This window comes from Sus scrofa, chromosome 8 (genome assembly GCF_000003025.6).
Source record: "Sus scrofa isolate TJ Tabasco breed Duroc chromosome 8, Sscrofa11.1, whole genome shotgun sequence".
Taxonomy (NCBI): Eukaryota; Metazoa; Chordata; class Mammalia; order Artiodactyla; family Suidae; genus Sus; species Sus scrofa.
In genome coordinates this window covers 111780343-111805198 of record NC_010450.4, presented here as the reverse complement: position 1 = coordinate 111805198, position 24856 = coordinate 111780343, and the positions used below count along the sequence as shown (strand labels likewise).

The following is a 24856-nucleotide window of genomic DNA, read 5'->3' as shown; positions in this document are numbered from 1 at the left end:
AAATGGGCTGCTTCTGAGAGAGGTGCTGGCCTGTGGGAAGGGTGGAGAAGACGGTGAGTTTTCAATAACAGTTTTCCTAGTTTTTTATTAAGGATGTTTTTATTTACAGTGCATGAATAAAATTCTTCTGAACATTTAAACAGCAGTTACAAACTCAGTCAATCACAGTTTCTGTATATATCATTTCTAAGAAACTTCTGAACATCACTACTTAAAATGTTATTAAATTCCATTTATAATTTAAAAATACAAACACCAAAAGACACAGATTTACAAATCTAATTTTTAGAAAGACTTTTCTATACATTTTTATGAATCTAACAAATCAAAATTCATAAATATAGTATACCATATTTCTTGGGCATTTTCAACACATTAAGAATCAAACTGTAACAACCAAAAAAGAAAAAAAAAGAATCAAACCTTTAACTTTGCAAAATCGGACCTTTTCTTGGGACATTTGAGCCTGACTGCTGAATTGAGGTACTCTTAACAATTTCAGTTAAAATTACAAATCCAATATGCCATTTTCTCTGCAGATTTTTAAACATCTCAAATATTATAAAAGCTGACAAAACATGTGCCACACAGCCTGTGATTTCAAAACTTATCATACTTGTATGACTACAACTTGTACAAAAGTATTAACACTATAGCCATTTTTCTATAAGTAAATCGTTATTTTTGTATACATTTCTGGAGTGCCAACCGCTCCCAAATGAAGAGAACAAAATCAGGATCTCAGAACCCCGAGCCCCTGGGGCAGGTCACAGGAACCTGGTTGTACCATTTGGGGGATAATATCTCAGACTCCCATGACCTACCTGAGAACCCTCCTAAACTGGATCTTGGCTAAAGGAGAGCAACACACTGATCCCCTTGACATCATTCCAATTTCACCCATGAGGACTTTAATTGTCTTTTAACTTCTTAATACTTATTTGGGTAAAGAGAACTTTGTACCCACCTCATTCAGCCATCTCTACTACCTGATTTCCACTGAAAAGACCCTTCAACCTTTCTCTCTTTTTTAATAGTGTCATTGACTTCATTTTATAGCCACTTATATATGAAATCATCACAAGATCAATGATTCAGTAGCAATTAGGATAACATGAGGAAGGGGAATTACAGTGTGTGAAGGTGTCTCAGGAAGTGTTTAGTAACTATAAACTGGTTTTTTGTAATTATTATTTTATGGTCTAGCAAATTAGATTGGCCCATTTTAACAGCCTTTGGGTGTTAAATTTTTTAAAATATTACTCTGTTGTGAAACAAGCTTTCGTTTGGAAGTTTCACCATAACTATTCTCTCCAGCCATGTGTCCACTGACACGCTGAGCCTGAATTTCTTGGTGTGGTGGAGGTGCAGTGGAGTAGAGGGGGCTACAGAAGACTCTCTTTCTGAGGAAGTGATACTTAAACTGAGTAAACTGGTATCAGGGGTTGACCACTTGGGTTGTCAAAATGGAAAATACAACATATATGAAGGCCCTAAAGGTAAAAAGGAGGATTATACATAAAATATGCAACACATTGAGCATTTACGAAGCAGCTAGTATTATTATTATTTTAAGTACTTTAGAATATTTCATTATAACATGGAGAAACTGAGGCAAAAAAGACTAAACAACTTAATCAAAGTTGCAGAGAGTGTAAGCGATGGAACCTTGATTAGAATGCACGTAGTCTGGCTCCAAGAGCTGGACCACAGAGAGGCACTGGGAAAAGTGGTAGCAGACAAAGTTGGAAAGGAAGACAAGCACCAGGCATGCAGACCATGTTAGAGATTTTGAATAGTGCATGCAAATTCAAGGATGTTAAGGAGAGAACTAGCAGGATCACATTTACATTTTTCAAAGTTCTCCTTTGGTTACACCATGGAGAACAGATCAGGCGGGACAAGAATGGAACCAAGGAGGCAACTTAGGATGCTGGTAACCCATGTTTCAGATGATGGAGTTGATGGGGCCTGCACTAGGAGAGTGGCCACCAGGTAGAGCCATGTGGCAGGTGTTCCAAAGATTGAGTTGAGCTAAAATTTCCAATTAAAGGATAAACAATGTACAGAGAATTGAAATGGATGAATTTGCAGAGAACAATGTCCTTTCAGAATATTGTTCTCATCTTTTTCTACCAGGGTCTTAGCCATATTTCTAGAGAACTTAAAGATCTTTATAGACCTGCTTTATGGTACATACTCCATGTGGTAGGTAACATAACCTGTTTTCTGGCTTCCAATTCAGGGCTTTGGGTATTAAGTCACAGGAACAGCACACGGAGGTGTTTCCAAAAATTCAAATTGCCAAAAACTTTCTGTCCAAGGCAGCAAAAATGAAGAACACTCACAATTAAGAAATTAGCTACTTCCAAGAGACTGGTTGGCACCTGAACTAGAGAAACATGGAGAAAGCGAGTGGTGCTCACTTTGTTGAGACCTGTTACCAGCTTCTCCTCCTGGAAACCTCAGACACTCAGCTCTCCCACAGTAAATGAAATTCAGAAAAACTGGATATCTTGCTGGAATGCAAGTTCTGAAAATGAATAGCTCTCACTAAATCAAAGGAAAATTTGAGTTCTTAGACCAAATGAGATCAGACAGGGAATGTCTGTATATCCTTCTTTATCCTTTCTTTATTTTGGAGAGGAAAGATAATGATGGGGAAAACTTCTTTTCACTCTTTCCTCTTCATTATATATGAATGATTTGAAACACAGATCTGACTTGGTTTTTGGTTTTGTTTTGTTTTTTTGCTTTTTAGGGCCACACCTGCGACATACAGAAGTTTTCAGGCTATGGGTCGAATCAGAGCTGCAGCTGCCAGCCTACGCCACAGCTGCAGCCACAGCAATGCCAGATCCGAGCTTTATCTGCAACCTACACCACAGGCAACACCAGATCCCTAACTCACTGAGCGAGGCCAGCAATTGAACCCACATCCTCATGGATACTAGTTAGGTTCATTGCCATTGAGCCATGACAGGAACTCCAGATCTGATTTGTTATCAGGTGATAATTACAAAAATCAACATAATTTCTGTGATCGCTCTGTTAACTATAAACTTATCTTTACAGTTACTGTTTTATATTCTAGCAAGTCGGATTGGCCATATTTAAAACTGCTGTTTAATGGTCACTGCACATTAAAATTTAAAATATATATATATTTCTTTCTTGCAAAACAAACTCCCATTGGGAAAGCTTTACACTAATTGTTCCCTTCTGTTATTCATATCCAGTGATTTGTCAGCCAGAGAGCCAACGCTGTTTTTAAACCAGCAGGATTGGATTTTAAAAAACTATTCTTTGGTTATGGATTCCTCTCCACACAAACAAAAAATGTATTACTAGGAAAAATAAACATATCATCAGATCAAAATCATGTTTAAATTATAATAACTCTTTAAACTGCATTCATCAAGATTTAGACCATGGAACTATACTAACATTTGCATTTTTCTCTAATTTTTCTAGTATTAACCTTCAGATACTTTTTAAAATTTTTAGATTCATAGATGCATTATGTTTTTCATAGATACATAATTTTTAGTCATCGTTTACAATAAAATCAATCTACTTGTTCCATTTTTGTAAAAAAAAGTTATAAATGATATATGCATAGGAAAATAAACCTAGAAAACTTGAGTTTTTACTGTTGGGAATCTATAGCGGCTCCTGAACAAGGAAGAGAGAAAAGGACAAAATACCAAAAGTTATCCTTATTTTTAACTTGATTAAAAAGTGAAATTATAATATATGCCTTAATGCCCCCAGAAAGAAATCAGCTTTTTCTTTTCTCCAAGCTATTGTATACTCCTACCTGGTAGACAATGTTAAGCTATAGTCTAAACTGAATGGCCTTTTCCCTTTTCTCACTGCTTAAATCTTCCAAGGCTATGGAACTCTAATTTTTATAGAAAATTTTTATAATCTAAAAGGTCCACACAGGAGTTCCATCGTGGCACAGTGGTAAACGAATCCGACTAGGAATGATGAAGTTGTGGGTTCGATCCTGGCCTTATTTAGTGGGTTAAGGAACTGGCGATGCCGTGAGCCGTGGTGTAAGTCGCAGAGGCAGCCTGGAAGCTGCGTTGCTGTGGCTGTGGCGTAGGCTGGCAGCTACAGCTCCAATTAGACCCCTAGCCTGGGAACCTCCACATGCTGCAGGAGCAACCCTAGAAAAAGGCAAAAATAAATAAATAATTAATTAATTAATTAAAATGAATAAATAAAAGGCCCACACGTGTGTAAGTTAGTTTTAACACTATGGCCTCAACCATCTCTTAGAAATGGGCCATTTCACATCTCCATCAGGGAGAATTCTCTATGAGACAAGCTTATATGTCTTCGGCAGGCCACTCAATTTAAACAGGTGGGAGAATGGTAGGAGGTGTACTGTGTTAGCGCAATCAAAGTCAGCTTCCTTAGTGAAAATTAGATTGGCCATATTTATATTGCCAGAAGCTGTTACATTGCTCGACATTTAAAAGGTGAATTACAGGAGTTCCCGATGTGGCTCAGCAGTTATAAACCTGACTAGTATACATGAGGATGTGGGTTCGATCACTGGCCTTGCTCGGTGGGTTAAGGATTGACATTGCTGCAAGCTGTGGTGAAGGTTTCAGATGTGACTTGGACCTGGTGTTGCTGTGGCTGTGGTATAGGCCAGTGGCTACAGCTCCGATTTGACCCCTAGCCTGGGAACTTCCATATGTTGTGGGTGTGGCCCTAAAAAAAGAAAAAAAAAGTGAATTATACCTTTAAAAAATAAAAGCTGATACTCATGAATTTTAGACAAAATATAGAAAACTATTATTTCATTTTTGTTATTTCCATTTCTTAATATTTCATACTCTCAAATCTATTATTTTACTCAGATTAGATTAGATTCTGTAAATGGTTCCAAAATTATAAAATTACATTGCCTTAATCCTCTATCCCTTTTTGTGTTATGATGCTTTTACAGACCTCAGAGTAATATTTTTACATTTGTAGAGTATATCTTATGCTCACTCTTAGGCACAGCCTAGTCTCAGAGACCATGTCTTAGGGCTGACAGTGGAAATGTGAGATCCTGACTGTGCATGTAGGGTATCCAGACACTGCACACTCTGTTGTTTCAGCCGGGCTGGCACTGGGAAAAGGTCAGGGGGAATGAAATGTTAGTCTACATGGCAACACCAAACCAGCAGAGCAGTGCAAGAGTAAAATCTGTAGGTAGGATGTGACTTTTTAAAAAATCCTCCTTTGTCTGTCTCTTGAGAAGCTACAAGTGATCATTCTTAGATTGGCTTCACTAAAATCAGACCCTGAGGTGATCATTCAAGTGGAAGTGACTCATTAGGAAATGTTTCTGGGAAAGGCTAACAGGGGAGTGGGAAATGGGATACTGAGCACCAAAGGTGCAACATCGAGGAGGTCCAGTCCAGGGGAATTACCCTGCAGGGAAATTCTGGAGACAGTGCTTTAGAGTGGTCCTGCCAGATGAGACAAAGAATACCCTCATGCCCATTCATCATTGGCTAAGGGCTGCATCCAAGGATGCACATTTCCAGGAACTTCTGGTTTGCCCTGCTTAGGCGCCAGAGGGCAGTCTTCTGACAGAGAGACCCAGGTGCTGGCTGTTGGCAGGGAAAATACATTGGAATCTAGGGTGCCCAAAAATGACAAAGAGATTCAAGGGGATAAGGGAGGGGCACTGACAATGTCTCCTATAGGACCCAAGAAACAACTTATGTATTGGTTCTAAGAAACTTATAGCCAAAAACATTCCACTGAAAAAATCCTTCGAGAGCTAGAAAAACCTCAATCTATAAAACATTTCAATAGTTATAAAACAAAGGATTACTTCTTTCATGTAGATGGCAAATATACATTCTTGCTGAGTTACATAAATTTTATTATATCTTGAAAGGGAGATATATCATTCCCCCATTCTTATTAGGGACTTGAATGACCACAGATGAAAAAAAAAAAAAAAAAAAAAAAAACAAGGCTAACTTTGAGTTGAAACCCAAACCCAAACACAGACTCATCCCCGCTCTAGACCTCCTGTATTTTCTGACTGCTAATATATGATATGAGAAATGTGTTATTTCCTTCACAGCCTTTATGATTGTCTTCTGAATTCTAAAAAAGCTTTGTGTTTGCTGAACAGAAATTATAGCATATTAGAGTGTATGCAAATATGTGTGTGATGCTCAATTTTATATCATGTATTACATTTGTGCAATATCTTTATTCCAAAGCCTGAAGGCATTTTAATTTAAACAATCTTCTTCATCCTTAGCTAATTTTTGATACAAAATTCCAAATTTTAGATTTATAGAAATTGAAAGCAGTTGCATAGCCTATCTTTATCACAAAACAACATTGTATTAGCTGTTTAATGGTATACTAAACTAGACAATCACTTATGAGGAAAACATGCTTGTCTATTGCTTTTTTAATTTCTTTTATTTTGGAAATGTTTTTATTTTTAGTAATAAAATTAAAATTTTCCTTTTTAAAAAACTTTAGCTACACATGGAATATTCCAGTTAGATGGACTAACGATAATGAATCAACGATTACAATCTACAACAGGTCAGAAACAGGAGGTAAATATTGTCAATTGATTTCTTTCTTCTTCGAATTAATGGATTGAATTGCTACTTTGAATGAGCACTACATTAAATGAATGTAAGTGTCAATAAACAACAAGAAAGCTTGAACTTATATAAGTTTCAGCTAAAAGAAACCTCTTAAATAATTAATGGGTGAGCCCAAATCCTTATCCATAATAATGAGAACTTTTCTACCTTAAATTCTTTTTAATGACTTACCATGACTGACACAATAATAAATACCCATAGCCAAAGGAGAAGGGTCATATACTGAACCATTCATTGGAAGATCAACATATAAATTTTCTTCCTTTCCTCTCCTTTCTCCTTTCCTCCCTTTTCTTTCTTTCTTCCTTTCTTTTTTAAAAAAATCAGATAAGTAAGCCACTGAATTTCTTAAATTGTTATATGGCAAGTCTGATTTTAAAAATTCTTTCAGTAAATTAGACTTATCATTTTTATTCAGATTAGCACGTTAGACTCTTTAATGATCCCAAAGTATCTTTTCTGAGCTATAAGTTGTCACCAGTAACTCAAGGCACTCTCTATATCAATCCATCCAACCATCTCCCCAAGTGAATGACTTGGCACTTGCCTATGTTAAAATTCAACTGTGACTGGTCTGTTCACATAAATCAACTAGAAATACATTTCTGTATTCTATCTCCATTGATTTGTCTTTCCCTTTCTTTTTTTTTCTTTTTTTTTTTTTTTTGGCTTTCCTAGGGCCGCATTCGCAGCATATGGAGTTTCCCAGGCTAGAGGGCTAATCGGAGCTGAAGCCACCGGCCTACACCAGAGCCACAGCAATGCGGGATCCGAGCCGCGTCTGCAACCTACACCACAGCTCATGGCAATGCTGGATCCTTAACCCACTGAGCGAGGCCAGGGATCGAACCCACAACCTTGTGATTCCTAGTCGGATTCGTTTACCACTGCGCCATGACGGGAACTCCTGTCTTTCCCTTTCTTGAAAAAATTGTTATATAAAAACAAGGAGAACTTATCACATGTTCTCTACTACAGATAGCCAAAAAAACAATAAATAAGGTAGGTTTTAGCAGCCATCTCAAAAGAATTTTGCCTTTCACAGCTTTTTTTTTTTTTTTTTTGGTCTTTTTAGGGCCACGTCTGTGGCATATGGAGGTTCCCAGGCTAATGGTCGAATGGAGCTGCAGCTGCTGGCCTACATTGCAGCCACAGTCATGCCAGATCTGAGCCGTGTCTGTGAACTACACCACAGCTCAGGGCAACACTAGATCCTTAACCCAGTGATCGAGGCCAGGGATGGAACCTGTGTCCTCATGGGTACCAGTCAGGTTCATTTCTGCTGAGCCACAACGGAACTCCCTTTTATACTTTTGCTATTGTGCTTGTTTTGTGTTTCAAAATCATTTTTTATCTAAGAAAAAAGAGACTCTTCTTCATCCCATCCCCTAAGGACTTTGTTTCAGAATAGCATTTGGCATGGACTTTCACCCGCGGCTTCTCAGTGATAAAAGTAAATCACCTATCCTCTATTTACATGTGCCAATTTGCTCCTGCAAAATATTCTAAAATAGTAATTCAGTTCCTCTGGCATGTAAATTTTTACCCTATTTCCAATAGACTTCTTTAAAAACAGCTTTATTGAGATATAATTCACATAGTATGCAATTCCCCCATTTAAAGTGTTCAATCCAATGTTTTTTATTATATTTTTATTATATTCACAGTCAATTTTAGAGCATTTCAATCACCTCAAAAAGAAACTCCATACTCTTTAGCTATCAACTCCTCTATCCTCCTATACCCCTAAACCAAAACAACCACTAGTCTACTTTCTGTCTGCATAGATTTGGCTATTTGAGACATTTCTTATAAATGGAACAATTTACACAGCACTTTGAGACTGGCTTCTTTCACTAAGCATGATGCTTTCAAGTTCATCCATGTCATAGCATGTAACAGTACTTCATTCCTTTTTTTTTTTTTTTTTTCATCTTTTGTCCTTTTATGGCTGCACCCTCGGCATATGGAGGTTCCCAGGCTAGGGGTCTAATCAGAGCTGTTGCTACTGGCCTACATCACAGCCACAGCAACGCCAGATCCAAGCCACGACATTCCTTTTTATTGACAAATTATATGCACATTATATTGGTATACTCCTTTTGTTTATCTATTCATCAGTTGATGGGCAATGGATTGTTTCTACCTTTTAACTGTTAGGAATAATATTGCTATAAACATATATGTAAGTTTTTATGTGGCTCGAATAGGGTTTTTTCTGCTTTAGGTTTTTTACTTTTATCAAATTATTTTATAATTTTTAATTTTTACTATAAACTCTACCAGCTTTGCTATTGTAAAGACACCTTTCTGTTGCCTTTACAACAAAACTTTTTCTTGGTCATTTATGCTGACTTTAATTGATGTGGTCAGCAATTCTGAATTCTTCTCACATTCCCAGATCAATGCCATTTTGTCAGTGTTTTTAAATAGGATAATTTTGTGTTTGAGTGCTAAGCTCTACCTTTTGTGATCTGTCTTCTGACCATTTTCTTACTCAAGCACATTTGCCAAAGGAAAATGGAAAAGAAAGGGAAAAAAAGACACTTTAAAAAGTGCAATAGCACTTAAATGTGCAATAGCACTAATAAAAGATATCATGAGGATAGGATTCCCTTGGGAGGTTTTCATTGGATTTGGTTTAAATATTACTACCTGTTTTGCCCATTGGTCGCTACTAGTTAATTGAGGGTGGGAGGAATGTCCGGGAAGCTGCTTGATTTGCTGTTTACAGGTTTAAAATCATGAATAATCTATCTACACTAATATAATCTACTCAGCATTTTCATGAAATGAGGTTTCCATAAAAGTGAATTTTCCAGATAACTAAAGCTTATTCAAGTGCTTCGTAAAACAGATTTCAGGAATTAACAATAAACATTTTTCTAATATGTATTATGTACTTAGAACATTTGAATAAGATATTTACTCCTTTATTAATTCTTTTAAACAAGTATTTACTAAGGACTAATTTATGGGCCAGACATGGGGGTAGGTATGGAGATAATGTTCAGGGAAAAACAACCATGATCCTCGCTTTGAGGCACTTAGGTCTAGGTGCAGACGAGTCAGTAGGCAAATATAGTAAGTGTCAAAGTGCCTGGTGTGGTAATAGCCAAAGGTGCTCACTGGAGAAGCACTGGCCCATATTTAGGGGTTCAGGGAAGTTACTAAAGAAAAGGAAATCTAGGCTGAGAGTTAGGGGGGCTAAAGATTAGGTGGGTGACAGGATTGACTGAATGTAGATGGAAATTGTGCTATGGGCAGAATAAGCTACTGTGAGAGTGAGAGAGCAGAGAGCTCTCATGACAACTTCCATCCCTCTGTCATGACATTTAATACATTTTCTTCTCTAATTATTGACTTTATCTGTCTCTTCCCTCCCTGTAGACTATTTCTTGAGAAATGGAGCTGATTTTTTTGTTGTTGTGTGCTTGTTCCATATCTCCAGCAAGTATCTAGTAATTGGTTATTGAATTAATTATTAACTAAGCAGCTTTAATGTCCACAGAGCTTTGATGACAAACCTATCTTTATCTGCAGCTTCAAAATCATGACTAGTCACTTAGCCAGAAGCACACTAGACATCTCTTCCTACTTCAAAGTGCCTACTCCATTTTTAGGCTATGCAATAAGTTCCTGTTTCCTGTTTGGGGACATCTTCAGCTTCCAGCTCAAAGCACAGATGATGAATATGTCCTGAGTGTACTGAATGGGCCATCAGCTCAGGTTACCAGCCCTACCTCCCTCCTCTCAGTTTCTTTAATGATTCATCAGTTAGAAATTTCCCAGGCAATAGTGGGACTTCCTTAGAGGTCTTTTATTACATTTGTGTTGTACGTGAAAACAACTGATCATGTACTTTGTAACAAAAACAAGAAGACCTTCATCTCAGATGCTTCTCTGGTTATTCTAACCTACCCTGAATAACCTCTCCTTACACTGTTGATAGTATATTTTGTGATATTGGTTTCATCAATCCTTATTCCTAGTATTATTTCTTAGATTTTAAGCATTATTATCATTATTTAAGATTCATATGCTCTATCTTTTCTTTTTAAAGTAAATTATAAGCTTCTTGAAGACACAGATTACACATCATACTCCTTGCCCCCTGCTCATCTTATTCCCAACAAGGAGCTGTGCCATCCTAAGACTTACTGAGAGTTCAGAAAGTCCTTGCTTAATGAAGGCTTGTTTGCTTGCAGATTGCTGTGCTTTTAGAGGTTGTGTATGTAAGGTGAGGCCTTAATCTTTAGTATCAGCTACTATTTTGGCTATTGTCAGTGCATCTACATTTTGTAGTAAATTACTTTTACTTTTAACCTGCTACTTTATAGCACTTAGAAGACTTCTAGATTATCATATGATATCAGATAATCAATCTTGCTAAAACTTTTTTTTTTTTTTTTTTTTTTTTTAGTCTTTTTAGGGCTGCACCCGAGGCATATGGACGTTCCAGGCTAGGGGATGAATCTGAGCTGCAGCTGCCGGCCTACGCCACAGCCACAGCAACACCAGATCCTTAACCCACTAAGCGAGGCCAGGGATTGAACTCGCACCCTCATGCATACTAGTCAGGTTCATTACCACTGAGCCGCCATGAGAACTCCTAAAACATAATATTTTAAAACAGGGTTTCATAAGCATATAAGGTCTAAAAGAAGGTTTAGGGCATGGGAGATGGAATAGACTTTGTGATGACTGTTTTCATAACTCTTTCAGATTTGAGGCTGCATTCTGGATGGTTAAACAAATTCTGTCATATAAAATAAGATATTACTAAATTTTTTATTTTTGGCTGCCCCACAGCACATGGAGCGCCCAGGCTAGGGATCAGATCCCAGCTACTGCCTCAAACTAAGCCGCAGCTGCAGCAATGCTGGGTCCTTAACCCACTGTTCTGGGCTGGGGATCAAACCTGAGTCCCAGCACATCAAAGACTCTGCTGATCCTGTTGCACCACAGCAGGAGCTCCTAAAATTTGATGGTAGTTATACTTAAATAGTCATATCAAAATAACGATGGGCATATATTTTTTAATTTAATAGGAGAGACTTTCTTCATTCTCCAAGCTGAACCTCATAGAATGCTTTAATTTTGACTGAATCATTATGGACTTAGTTTTGCAGATTCAGAAGCTCAGTTTGATTAATTCATCCCTGGTCAATCAAGTCTTCGAAGACTTATTCACATAAACCATACATATAAGAATGCTAATTTGTTAATTTACATAAAAATACTGGCCAGGGTGAATAGAATATTTACTTCAGCTAATTAGATATCACTTCCAGGAAGAACGTTTACTTAATAAGGGTAAAGAGAGAGTTAAGGTAGATCAATTATTTTAGAGATGTCATCAAGCTGTGATGGCTTTGCATACTGCATTAACCAGGGGAGTCTTAATATTGCATTTAGAGGCTATCAGTATCGGCTTGATGCAACCACTTCTTGTAGCTCCACCTCTTCCCCTCTCCCAACTTGATCCTGGACTCTTCTGCTGAATCTTTTGCATATAATCAGAAGGCACAGAAAGAAATTGAGGGCTAGGCCGAGAAATGCATCTCTTATTTATGTTCACATTTTATGTTCAGTTGTCAATCGTATGTTGCCACCTAACTCTAAGGGAGCCTAATAGAGTCTAGCTGTGTTACCAGGAGGAAATGTGATAAATAGCCAATAGGTCTCTCCACACACATTGTTCCTTATAAGAGCAGCTCTGCCAAATGATCTGGAACACATGTACCAGCTCAGGTGAGCACCTGCCTCCCCAGGCACACTGGGGACATACTGACAGAGCTGCACTATCCGCTCTCCTTGGCAAATATTTCTTCTCAGTCACCAAAACCATTGCCAATGATAACCCTTCATCGTGACAATAGTGTTGCATTTTTTCCAGATTATATTACATATTAATCCTGTAGCTTTCTTTTCAGGGAGATTCTCTAGGTCACTTGCTGGGATTTAGATGAGACTCTATAATTATTACTAACACAGTCATTAATACTTCCTTGAATAAGTAATTTGTTGACAACATTGCCACAAAGTGATAATCAATCTGTTTTACAATGGATCATATTAGTCTTAGTTTCAGATATTGAACTTTTCTTCCTTGACCCCAAATTCTGATATTGCACCCTACTTGAAATTTTTAGGTCTCCAAATATAAACTGTGTGTCATTAGTTAAAAAAACAACAAAAAACAAAAACAAAAACTACTCTTGTATCTTTCAGTTGTTTTACTGTTAAGTGATACACAAATTTAAGAAGACAGATATAAACTATCATTTTACAGAAAAATAAGTTGCTTTAAAGGATCAATGCAGCACACTATTTACATGACAAAGGAAAAATGTTTCCTTCTCTAGCAATTTTAGGCTATTACAAGCTGTCTACTTGACTGAAGTTTGTTACAATTATTTATATAAAATAGTATGTTAAAGAACTGTATGTGTGCTTTGTTACTGAAACTGAGTCGAAATTAGCTTCTGGATGAAATTTCAAAAAATTATCAGACAAATAATAGAAGGAAAAAATTTTCTAGAAAGAGCTTTATCCAGGAAGAATTCATTCACCACTGTTATGCATAAAACTAGTAAGCAACAGCACAAAACAATTAATAAATTGAATGAGAGAGTACTATGTGGCCATTAAATCTGTATCTTCATATATATAATATATATATATATAATGAAATTGTGAATTATTTACAATATAATTTCAAATGAAAGGGATTTCTAATCATAAAAATAGTAAGGTTCCATTATGTGTAGTGTGGGTTCGTATATGCATATATATGGAAGAAACACACACGAGATAAAAATGTAATGTCAAACTGGTGATGGGTTATTTTTATATTCTTCATTATACTTTTTGTAATTTCCAAATACATTATTTGGAATGAAAAAAAAGGAACACATAATATTGCTATAATCAGAAAAAACTTAGTAGTAAATGGAGAAACAGAAGGAAATATACACCCTTACTTCTGTGCACCATCTGGAATAGGCATCAGTATTTTAGTCCTACTTGCTTCATTATGTAACTAAACAACCCAACAGTATTTTGTTGTTGACAACTGTTCTGAGAGTAGCATGAACTTGGAAAGTCCGGTAACTACTGACTTCCTGGATCTCAGCTTCCTCATCTATAAAGTGAGAAAAATCACAGTAACTCTAGACAGGCTTAACTAGGCATATATAAAGCACACTAAAATACTGCAGTATTTAGATGGATTGCCAGGAACTTCTCGATGTTATTTATATTTGCTTTCCTATTTATAGAACTGGCTGCATATCCCCTTTCATAATAATGGGGACAGCTACCATCTGTTGGACACATAACTATGTGACCAACACTTTACCTATGTTATCTTATTTAATCTTCACGACAGCCCTGTGAGAGATTTTTATCGTTATTTCCTTCATGGTGAAGTGGGACACAGCGAGGTCAAGCGATTTGGCCAAGATCACACAGCTAGTAAGTCATAGAGCAAGGATTTTACCCTAGATCTGTCAGACTCGAAAGTCTATGCTCTTTCTCCTATAACATATGGCTCTGTGCTTAGTGAGAGGCTCTCCTCCTGATACAAACATTCAAAGTATATGGCTGCCAAAAGATTAGCTTCCTTTCAACAACTTGTCCATGGGAGAATGACAAGGAAAGATAAATGCTACAGGAGTGAGGTGAAGGTTTACAATTTGTCAAGACTCTACTCTGAACATTCCTAAAGAAACTTATTGTCTTGTTGAAGAGTTTACTCATATAGGATGAAAAACTACTGCGTCCTGGATATCTTTCAAACCTTGTGAACACTTCCAAAATTTAAATCACCTTTCCTCCCAGACTGACTCATCTTCCTCTGCTCTGTAATGGCAATACCATTATTCATCCAATCATGAAAGCTAATTTTCCCCTCCTCTAACAGTCCACATCAAGCAGAAAAAGGATGGTGTTGATTTTACTGGTGATGTGTCTCTTGAATATATCACCTATTTTCATCATCTCCACATAAGCTCTCATTCTTTCTTACCCTAGACTATTATAGTAGACTCTAGAATCTCCTTCAACTGTATCCCCATACCACCTTCAAAATTATCTTCTAGAAAGGGGCTTGAGCATATTATTTCCCTGCTTAAAACTCTTCTCTATTCTTACCATCTCTCAGAAGATGAATTTCTTATCATAGCATGATCCTTCACACTGAAGCCCCACTTTATTTCCAGCCTCATCTCCTATTTTATAACACCACATCCCACACTGTCACTCCATTAAGCTATTTGAAATTATTTAAATATATTAAGTATTCTCACATTATTATTTAAATTACATATTGTCCATGCAAACAAAGAATTATGAGTTAAAAAGTAAAAGTATGGGAGTGCTGTTAATAAACCCTGGTCATATCAGACCCCAGCTATCAGTTTAAGTGAGTAGTTTTAAAACATATACCTTTTGGGAGTTCCCCTCGTGGCTCAGTGGTTAACGAATTCGACTAGGAACCATGAGGTTGCAGGTTCAAACCCTGGCCTCACTCAGTGGGTTGAGGATCCGGTGTTGCTGTGAGCTGTGGGGTAGGTCGCAGATGCGGCTCAGATCCTGAGTTGCTGTGGCTGTGGCGAAGGTCAGCAGCTACAGCTCTGATGAGACCCCTAGCCTGAGAACCTCCATATGCCATGGGTGCAGCCCTAGAAAAGACAAAAAGACCAATATATATATATACACACACATATATGTGTGTGTATATATATATATATCTTTGTTCCTTCAACACCAAGCTTCCAAAATCTATATACTAGAACCCCATGTAAATACTGGATGCTACTTTAGAAAGAAAGTTGATTTGGTAAATCCATTGATGAAAAGGCATTGATGTAATCAAGTGAAATAAGGAAGTAGGAAACTTTCAAAGATAAATAAAATCGGGAGAATAAGTATGAAACGGACTATAAGATCAAGAATGTTGTATTTGGATTTTAGTCCATTTGCAAGCCTTCTTGACATTTTAAAAGCATTACTCTCAAATTACTGTTCTGCTTAGCAATCACCATTTTCATCGATTTGAATGTTGATTTTAATAAACAAAGTCTTCATTAAATTTTGCATTTTTACCCTCTCCCCAGGCTGCCCTAGGGAATATTCTTTGTGTAATTAATCCATTATGATTAATAATATGTGGATTAACCCCAGAAGGCATGGGCTTCTGTCTTTAAGCATTGTTCCTTTATTTATTAAAGGATTGACAAGCACAGAATTATTTCACCCATATGACAAGCTTCTGCCAGGAAGAAGTCTAAGTCACAAATTAGAGGACACTTATTTACATTACTTATTTCTTTTTCAGCTCACGCACTACTGTGATATGTTAAAATTAGGCAACTAAGTAAGAATTAGGCTTTGGGGCTTTGGATCCAAATCAAACTTGACTCCTTGAGCTAACAGTTCTTTTCTTTTCTTTTTACCCTCTGGGTTTAATTTCTCTGTGTTTACAGTATGAGCAAACATGTTTCTCATTAGTGTTTATTTATGACCACAGGAATCACTTTGAACTCTTCTAATCCTAGTGGAAACGCTTTTCTCAAAATAAACCCAGATCATATTGGGTTTTATCGTGTAAATTATGAAGTATCAACTTGGGAATGGATAGCTACCAATCTTTCCCTCAACCACAAGGTAAGAGTAGCAGTGGTTGTGAATTGTTTTATTTTTGTTCTAAGAACAGCATCTTAATGATATTAATTTTTCCACACCTTTCGCTTTAAGATTCATGTTTCTTACCTCTTTTTCTTCCTCCTTCCAGGACTTTTCAACTGCTGATCGTGCAAGTCTTATTGATGATGCTTTTGCCTTGGCAAGGTGGGTTTTGGAATGAGATTAGATTATTTAAAACAGTGTGGATTTGTCATAAATCTTTTTTTAATGAATTACAACAAAGTTTAAATATTTAGAGTTTAAAATATCAAAAGCCACTATTTAAGACATTATTCTTTTCTTTAGCTTTCTATTTTAAAACTAATATGAGCCTCATAGCTAATACTGATATCAACCTCTTAATATACACAAAACTCACCTATCCTGTCAACTTTAAGTAGGGTTTGTCTAATCAGAGTCCTTGAGCTAATGAGGAGTGACACTTGTAAATGCTCAAAAGAGTATCTTCACAATTTGATTTAATAAAAAGACAAATAATATATTTCATTAACTCACTTCTCTGAGTCCAAGTCAATTGTAAGATTTTATGGGTAGAGTTGTCAAATCTTGGTCAGGTCACTGGGGTAAGAAGAATGAGACATGGCACTCTAGGATTAAGATACCGTTTAGGAAATGTGAGTTTTTTTTCCTCATAGCCTGAAGGTAACTTAGACTTAGAAAAAAAAAATAATAACCTACACCTTGAAAAAAATAATTAACACAGACTAGGGTAATGTAAGAGTAGTAATCACAGAACCTTTGAGTTTTATTTCAGGTAATCTAACACTAGTAATTCAACAGGTATTTGTTGAATTTCTGATACTTTGGTAGGAGATAGGGACAGAGCCAACCTGCTTTGCTGGCTTTGTAGTGGCCCCATTTTAGACACAGATGATATACTACTTCCTCAGAGGTCTCATGGCCCCTTTTTCTGGGTTCAGTGTTCCTTTTAAGGGCTCCTGTGTTTCCCATAATATTATATTGTCATCGCTTATTAATTATTCATCTCATCCATCAGACTCTAAGTTTTGTGAGAGTAGGCACCCAGATCATGTTCCTATTGATTTTATCCCCAACTCCTAACTGTGCCTAGCCCCTAGTAGTTGCTCATTAAATATAATCTGAATACATGGGTGGAAGGGTAGTAAAACAGCACTAAAGGCATGGGAGCCCTATTTTACAGAGACTCCCTAGATGGTATAAAAGAAGTCAGAAAACCTTTGTGACATTTTCAAGGAGGGGAATTTAAAGGGTTAAAAAACAGACTCTCAAACCAGACTAAAATCCTGGTTCTGCATAACCTCAAGAAAGTGTCTTAACCTCTCTGTGCTTCAATTTCTGTATTAGTAAAATGGAGATGACCTTATAAGACTCTTGTGAGGAATAAATGCAAGAATGCATATCAAGTATCCAAAACATTGCCTGGCCCTTCAGGAAATGCTCAATAGACTGTATTACTTGATCAAAAGGCATCCACACTGATTAGTAGCAGCAAAGAAGCATTTACAAAAGCTCTTCCGAATTTACAATCTAGATTCCCTTTGTAGGTAACAATCTTATTCTCTTTAGTGAATCACCAAGTTAATCCCCTGGATATGTAACAGATTAATTATTTTCATTATATTACAGGATGTCAATCACTCATCTAATAAATATTTATTGAGCACCTACTCTGTACCTGGCACTATGTAGACTGGGGAAATTAAGTGGTAAAAGATGATCAACATTTTTAAATACACTAAGACTATTAGTGTTTTTTAGGAAAACTCTCCTTTGCGTGCATCATGACCTTTTCCACAGCTTAGAATATTGGCTGTTAGAAATTACACAGAAGTGTAACATCTTTATAATTTAATTTCCATCGCAACACAATCCAGACAGTTCTTTTGCTTTAAGAAGTGAAAGCCTCTTGAATAGCTTTCTCTGAGAAACTGTGTACAAAGCAGATAATTCACACCACTTACGACTTTCTCACATTTGTTTAGCCCCTTGGTCATAGTCCCATAAAATTTGAAGAGCTTCAGAAGGAAGAAAGTAAAACAAATTTGAAAACCAAAAAAAAAAAAAAAAAAAAAGAATCACACAGCAACTAATCCCGAAAATACCTGAGCTATCACCTGAAATAGTGCCTGAGCTATTGAATTATCACCCAGTTTCTTTCTACAAAACATGAGGGGAAAAGGGCTTGGAGAGAAACAGACCCAACCTGTGTTGGTTAGAGTCACATCCAGATCACTCTGAAATTGAGAGAAAAGCAGAAGTGTATAGTTAGATAGATAAGTGTCTGTGGTAGGATTAGAATTTACACAGCTCTACTCTGCTATTCAAAAAGAAATGTTACCTATCATATTTCATCAGCAAGACTAAAAGGGCAGATCTAAAAATAAATATATTCTTGATTCCACTGCCCCCAAATTTGAGGAGCTAGTACTCTTACTGCCCTGGATGGAATATCCACCTGAGCACATTCATTGAAGATAAGGCGTAGAAACACACCCAGCCATTCTGAGTCCCCCACACAGGCTCAGTTCAATTATATGCCCTGCTGGTAAAACCCTTAACATTTTCAACTTCGTTTAAAGTTTCTTCCAGGCCCCAGCCCAGGCTAGTTTCAGGCCAGGCATCTGCAATGGGAACAAGGTGCTTGGTTTCCTCTCCATTTTGCTGCATGGAACTTCTACGTCTCACCATGCTGCCTGGGACTCCCCAGAGAGCTAAGGCAACGAGGCAGGACAAAAGATGAATGGAAAGCTTGACATGCCTTTTGGTGCTCTCTGAACCTTGTAGATGTTTAACACTGATTCTTTTCCTTGTGTGCTGCTTCCATGGACTCTGTGCCATCCACACTCATTCCCTGGCCAAGGGTCTTTCTCCTACAGTTCCCTTGAGGTGAGGAAGTGAAAATGTCTGAACTGCATCTGGTCCATAGGAAGTAGTCACATATCCTTTCTCCTGACCAAGTCAGGAAGGATGGCCCACCTCACACAGTCCTACCTCTTCCCTTGGAGGTCAGAGCAGTAGCCAACCACAGTCTCCCATCCTTTAGGTTTCTTGGGACATCAGACACCAGGCCACTGTGACCCCAAGCTCCAAGATACTCAGATAAAACTCTTCAAGTAGTCCCATTAAAGCCCCCTTTCTAGGCTTGATGTGTGGGAAAAATCATCCTACACCTCCCCCAGCCCCTGAGGGAGGAAAGCATTCACAGAACACTGAGAGAGTCCTCCAAAAGCTCTCTTCCAAAATGTTTCTCTCTCCCCCTTAGCCTCTCCATCTCTTCCACAGGCTTGTGGTGGGTTATCACCCGAGGGTCACAAAACCTTGTTCCTGCCCATGTGAGTCCTGACTGGGTGGGCCTGCATCTTACTCTGGAGGATGTGCCAAGGTCCTGGTTTGGGGACCTTGTCAAAACTGAGACAGAAAAATCCCTTTTTTTGTCCATTCGGGGTTACAGTAGATTTATTTTCCCTTTTATTTTTTTGTTTTGTTTTGTTTTGTCTTTTTAGGGCCGCACCCACGGCATATGGAGGTTCCCAGGTTAGGGGCTGAATCGAGCTATAGCCACTGGCCTACTCCAGAGCCACAGCAACACGGGATTCAAGTTGTGTCTGTGACCTACACCGCAGCTCACGGCAACACCGATTCTTAACCCACTGAGCAATCCCAGGAATCGAACCCACAACCTCATGGTTCCTAGTCAGATTCACTTCCACTGAGCCACCAGGGGAACTCCTATTTTCCATTTTAAATAATTTATATTGTGCTCTGCAGCCCTTTGTGTGCCAAAGCCAGGAGAGGAGTGAGGAACAGCATAAGGGAAAGCAGAGAGAACTGGCTAGGAAGCCCACGGGTGGGAGCAGGAGTCCCTGAGTGAGGGAAGAATGGCAGAGAGGATGGCTTCAAAGGCCACCTGCGCTAATGATCCAAACAGATTTGCAGTCAGGCTTCAAGGTGCAGGGGCTCCAATGATATCCAAGGTGACGGTCAGGTTAGCAAATAAAAACCAGTAAGTGAACATTAGCCACACCAAGATGAAAGACCTCTAGGTATACCAGACTTAGCATTTTATAGGTATTTACACAGCTGACCAGAGCACAACACAGAACTGGATAAACAACTTTTCCTAGCCCCTTGAGGGCTGCCTTTTAAAAGAAGGGAGAATCGGGGAATGGGGAAAGACTCCAAAAGGAAACTAGGAGTCCTAGTTGATCGCAAGGATACTATTCCAGTCAGAAATCCAAATTTAATTAGTACGTTAACGTCAAGAGACCAGACACATGAGTTTTCAAAACTCTCCGCACCATCTGAAGCTTTGCTGAAGAACGAGAGACCATGGGGTCAGTTCCATCCATCTAACCACATCTCTCAACAGTTTCTAATGTCCCATTCAAAAGCCACGTTTGATAGGGCACTATGCTTCACTCAAACTTCTCTGAGAAGGACCATGCAGTCTTTCCAGGTCACACCCAAGGAAGCAAAAACAGATCTTTTGTTACAAGATTCCCCAACCTAAGATAGGAGAGCAAGAATTCCATCATAGGACCTCTTCTTTTCTTCATCTTCTTCATAGAGTTTTATGGGACCTTTCTTTAAGTTATAGCCTCTATCCTCTCTACACTATAAATTATAGGACAGCTCTAGGACTGAAGTCCCTCAGGCTGGACTCTTACTATAAATGAAAGACTCTTGAATAAGGAAAATTCTCAACCAAGTCTGGCTTTCAGAGCTGCCATGTGTCCGTGGATTTACAAATAGTTTGAGACTCAAAGCAGAGTAAAAACGCTATCTTAGGTTGACGTTCCTCAAAGCAGAGTCTGAAGCGGCGTTGTTGTGGCTGTGGTGTAGGCCGGCAGCTACAGCTCTGATTAGACCCCTAGCCTGGGAACCTCCATATGCCACGGGTGCAGCCCTAGAATAGACAGACACAGACAAAAACAAAAAAACAAACCTAGGCTAAAATTTGAGGCATTACAGATTTCTGAGAACAGTATTTCAAAAAGGTTCTAGAATATTTTCTAAGAAGGAAGAAACTGGATTCTTTAAATTTTTAAATAGCAATAGCAACTTCACATTTTTTTGAGGAACAGAATCTATTTTTATTTATCAATTTTGTTGGGAAATGTAGGAAAAAGGAGATGTTTTCATGGGAAATATAAGTTTATGGGAATGATTTAAGCATGCATGAGTACTCATATTACTATTCATAACAAATGTAAAAATAATTCAATAAGATACATTTATAATGGTGCATTTGCATATTATAATCAGCTTGTAAACCTAAAATTTAAGTTTCTATTTGTCATTATTAACCATATAGCTAAGTGGCTTTTGTTTTATCTAAAATTTTACCAAAGCAATTTTTCAAATGCATACCTTAATATTCTGTCTTCTTCTTTATACTGAACATACGAAAGCACTAATACATCATTATGAACATATCTCTTTGATTGGGCCTCAACAGTAATGCATTCTCTTAATTATTTAATGGAAGGATTTTCATTAACATTGAAGTCTATGATCTCCATATTAGTACTTGCAATCAAAGGAAACTAGTCTATGGTTTTTAATTAACTGTGGGCTTTTTTTTCTTTCTTAGAGCTCAACTTCTAAATTATAAGGAGGCTCTGAACTTGACCAAGTATCTCAAAATGGAAGACGAATATTTACCATGGCAGAGAGTCATTTCAGCCGTAACCTATATTATTAGCATGTTTGAAGATGATAAAGAGCTATACCCTATGATTGAAGTAATGTTAATGCTATATCTTATGAAAGTAGATGTTTAGCCATCAACAGAATAGGTAGATTTCTGAGAGAAGGACCCATGGGAGACACGAAAGCATAGCTTGCCTGCCAAGTGAAATCAAAGGAAATTACAATTAGTTGACTAATCAAACCAAAGAGATGCTACTTTTTTTCAGTGTGAAATGTATCATTATTTTGGTTCAGTATACCACTTATAGGTGTATTTTAGCATTAGAAAGAATATAACAATTAATATTTTATTTATTTTATTATTTTTATTATTTATTATTTATTTATTTCAAAATAAACATTTGAAACCATGGATACAAACTAGATCTTATGTTTAATGGATTCATCTATGTTAAAGTGAATTTATTCTTATCAAAATATGACATCATTTTTCCTTATTCTTACTGTGTTATTTTCACAATGAGATTTTATTATGAGATAGTAATTCTAAATACTTTTATTGGCTTTGTGATTTCTTTGTGGCACTTTGGCACTTATAATTTTAAACAAATTCTGGATTCCAGTCTCCAGCTCTTCCACTTTCTTTATGGAAGAACTTGGACAAATGATTTCTTACTTGGGAGTCTTTATTTACTTCATACAATAGTAATGGCAGCACTTGGCTGCCTATGGTAATGGGATAGTGAGAATCATACACTATAAATAGTCTTTGTAAATCCTAAGGCAATACACTAATATTAGCTATTATTATTTCATCAATACTTGAGCAATTTTCCTTAGTGCAGTAAGTATGTCAGGTGTTACTCTATTTATTACAAATATTAACTAAGAAGTGGAGATTAAAAGGGGCTAACCCAAAGTTCTATAAAACAGAGAATGATCCATGATGTCATCTTCAGAACTGAAGTAAAATTACAACTTTTCTAAGGAAAATCCCAAAGTTCTCTGAACCAGTAGTGAAAAAGATTACAACAGGGAACTGTAGACTATAATAAATGGGGGACTGCCACTAAATAGTAAATGGTTACTCATTGTGCATGGTGCTTTTATTTCAGAAATACTTCAGAGATCAAGTGAAGCCCATTGCAGATTCTCTGGGATGGAATGATAATGGAGACCACCTCACAAAGTTATTTTTTACCTTTTATACAATTAATATTCATTTAATATTTGTGTGTTAAGACATGTTGAAAAGTGCTCAAGGCCCCAGATCTGTGTATCTTTGTTTTCTTAGGTTACTCCGCGCCTCTGTATTAGGGTTCGCATGCAAGATGGGAGACAGCAATGCCTTGAACAACGCTTCCCATTTATTTGAGCAGTGGCTAACGGGGACTGTAAGGTGACTGTTCACCATGTTTTCATTTCTAGAAGGCTTTCAACTCAGAAATGAGGAATTAAAATTTCTGAAACACCATTTCTTCTCCTAGTCTTCCTGTAAATCTCAGGCTTCTGGTATATCGGTATGGAATGCAGAACTCTGGCAATGAGACTTCATGGAACTACACTCTTAAGCAATACCAGGAAACTTCCTTAGCTCAAGAAAAAGAAAAGCTACTGTACGGATTAGCATCAGTGAAGAATGTTGCTCTTTTGTCAAGGTAAAATGGAGCATTAAAAAAATATATGAATGGTACTTGATAGTTTTATGTCACAGTCTCTTAAGATGCTAATTAAAGGATATGTCTCTAAGAAAATCCATTAAAGTTATTTTCCTGGTAAGAAACAAAATATCCATGTTAAGAGTGGCTTACACAATACAGACATGTAATTTTATATTTAAAAAAGTCTGGAGGTAGATAGTTTCCAGTTGTATAGAGTGGTTCAACATTTTTTCACCCAGGACCGACACTCTTTCCCTTTCTTTTCTGCCATCCTCAACATGATGGATGTCTTATGACTTCCAGAGCTCTGAACATTTTATTTTCACACAAATATGTTCAATGGAAGAAGGAGAGGAGCAAGAGTTCCTCCTCATAAGTCTCTCTCTTTTACGCTCTTAAGAGGTCAGTTATCTCTACTTCCCCTCATAATCAAGAACTGATCAACCTTGATCATTCTGGGTTATCCCACTGAAGCATTTTCTGACTAGGATGAACTTGAATTCCTTTGATTTGAGCCAGTCATGATACTCTGAGGCTGGGGAAGCAGTCTACCTTACCCAGGATCAAGGATATCTTGATCCAAGTCCAGAACAAAACTGGGCTCTAATACAGAGAAGGAGTGTCTGTCACAACATTCTTACACACACACACCACACACACACACACTGCACACACGGTATTTACATTCCACTCAGAAGGTACAAAGACTGCTTGAAGCCTATCTATGAATCTTCTTCCACTCCATACCTATGGCCTAAATCAACTAGCTTCCACCTTATTCACTTTTTGCTTAGGTATGGTTTCTGAGTTATTTATTTTATTTGTTTAACCAAGTTATGATGTCCTTTCTATGTACAGTTATACAGACTGTGGGAATAAAAATAAATAAGAATGACATCTATCCTTGATAAACTTATAGGTTCATGGGAGAGGCAGAATATACATAAGAAATTATAAAACAATAATTAATTTATAAGGACTACCAGAAGCAATTTGCTTTTACTTAGCAGGGCCAATAATAAATACACTTTCACCATCTCAGCTCAGAGCTATATGTCAGTTTTCCTTCTCCCTACCCTAAGATAGTCTATCAAGAACTTAATCATCTTAACATTCCACAAAACATCATATTGATTCACTGCTTTGATAACTGTGCTAACTGAATATGATGAGAAAATTAGCAAGTGCTAGAAGTTC

The 24856-nt window shown here is 37.3% G+C and overlaps 1 protein-coding gene and 1 long non-coding RNA gene across 2 annotated transcripts in view; one reads left to right on the top strand and one right to left on the bottom strand.

Annotated features, from left to right (window-relative positions):
* LOC106504743 overlaps positions 1-24856 on the bottom strand; it is a 293971-nt gene that overhangs the window by 226277 nt on the left and 42838 nt on the right. The window lies entirely within an intron of this gene.
* Positions 1-24856, top strand: part of ENPEP (glutamyl aminopeptidase) — a 92511-nt gene that overhangs the window by 53151 nt on the left and 14504 nt on the right. The window contains 7 exon segments of the mRNA NM_214017.1: positions 6520-6599; positions 16189-16325; positions 16453-16508; positions 21940-22090; positions 23114-23187; positions 23293-23397; positions 23486-23656. Coding sequence (NP_999182.1) covers positions 6520-6599; positions 16189-16325; positions 16453-16508; positions 21940-22090; positions 23114-23187; positions 23293-23397; positions 23486-23656 — 774 coding nt within the window.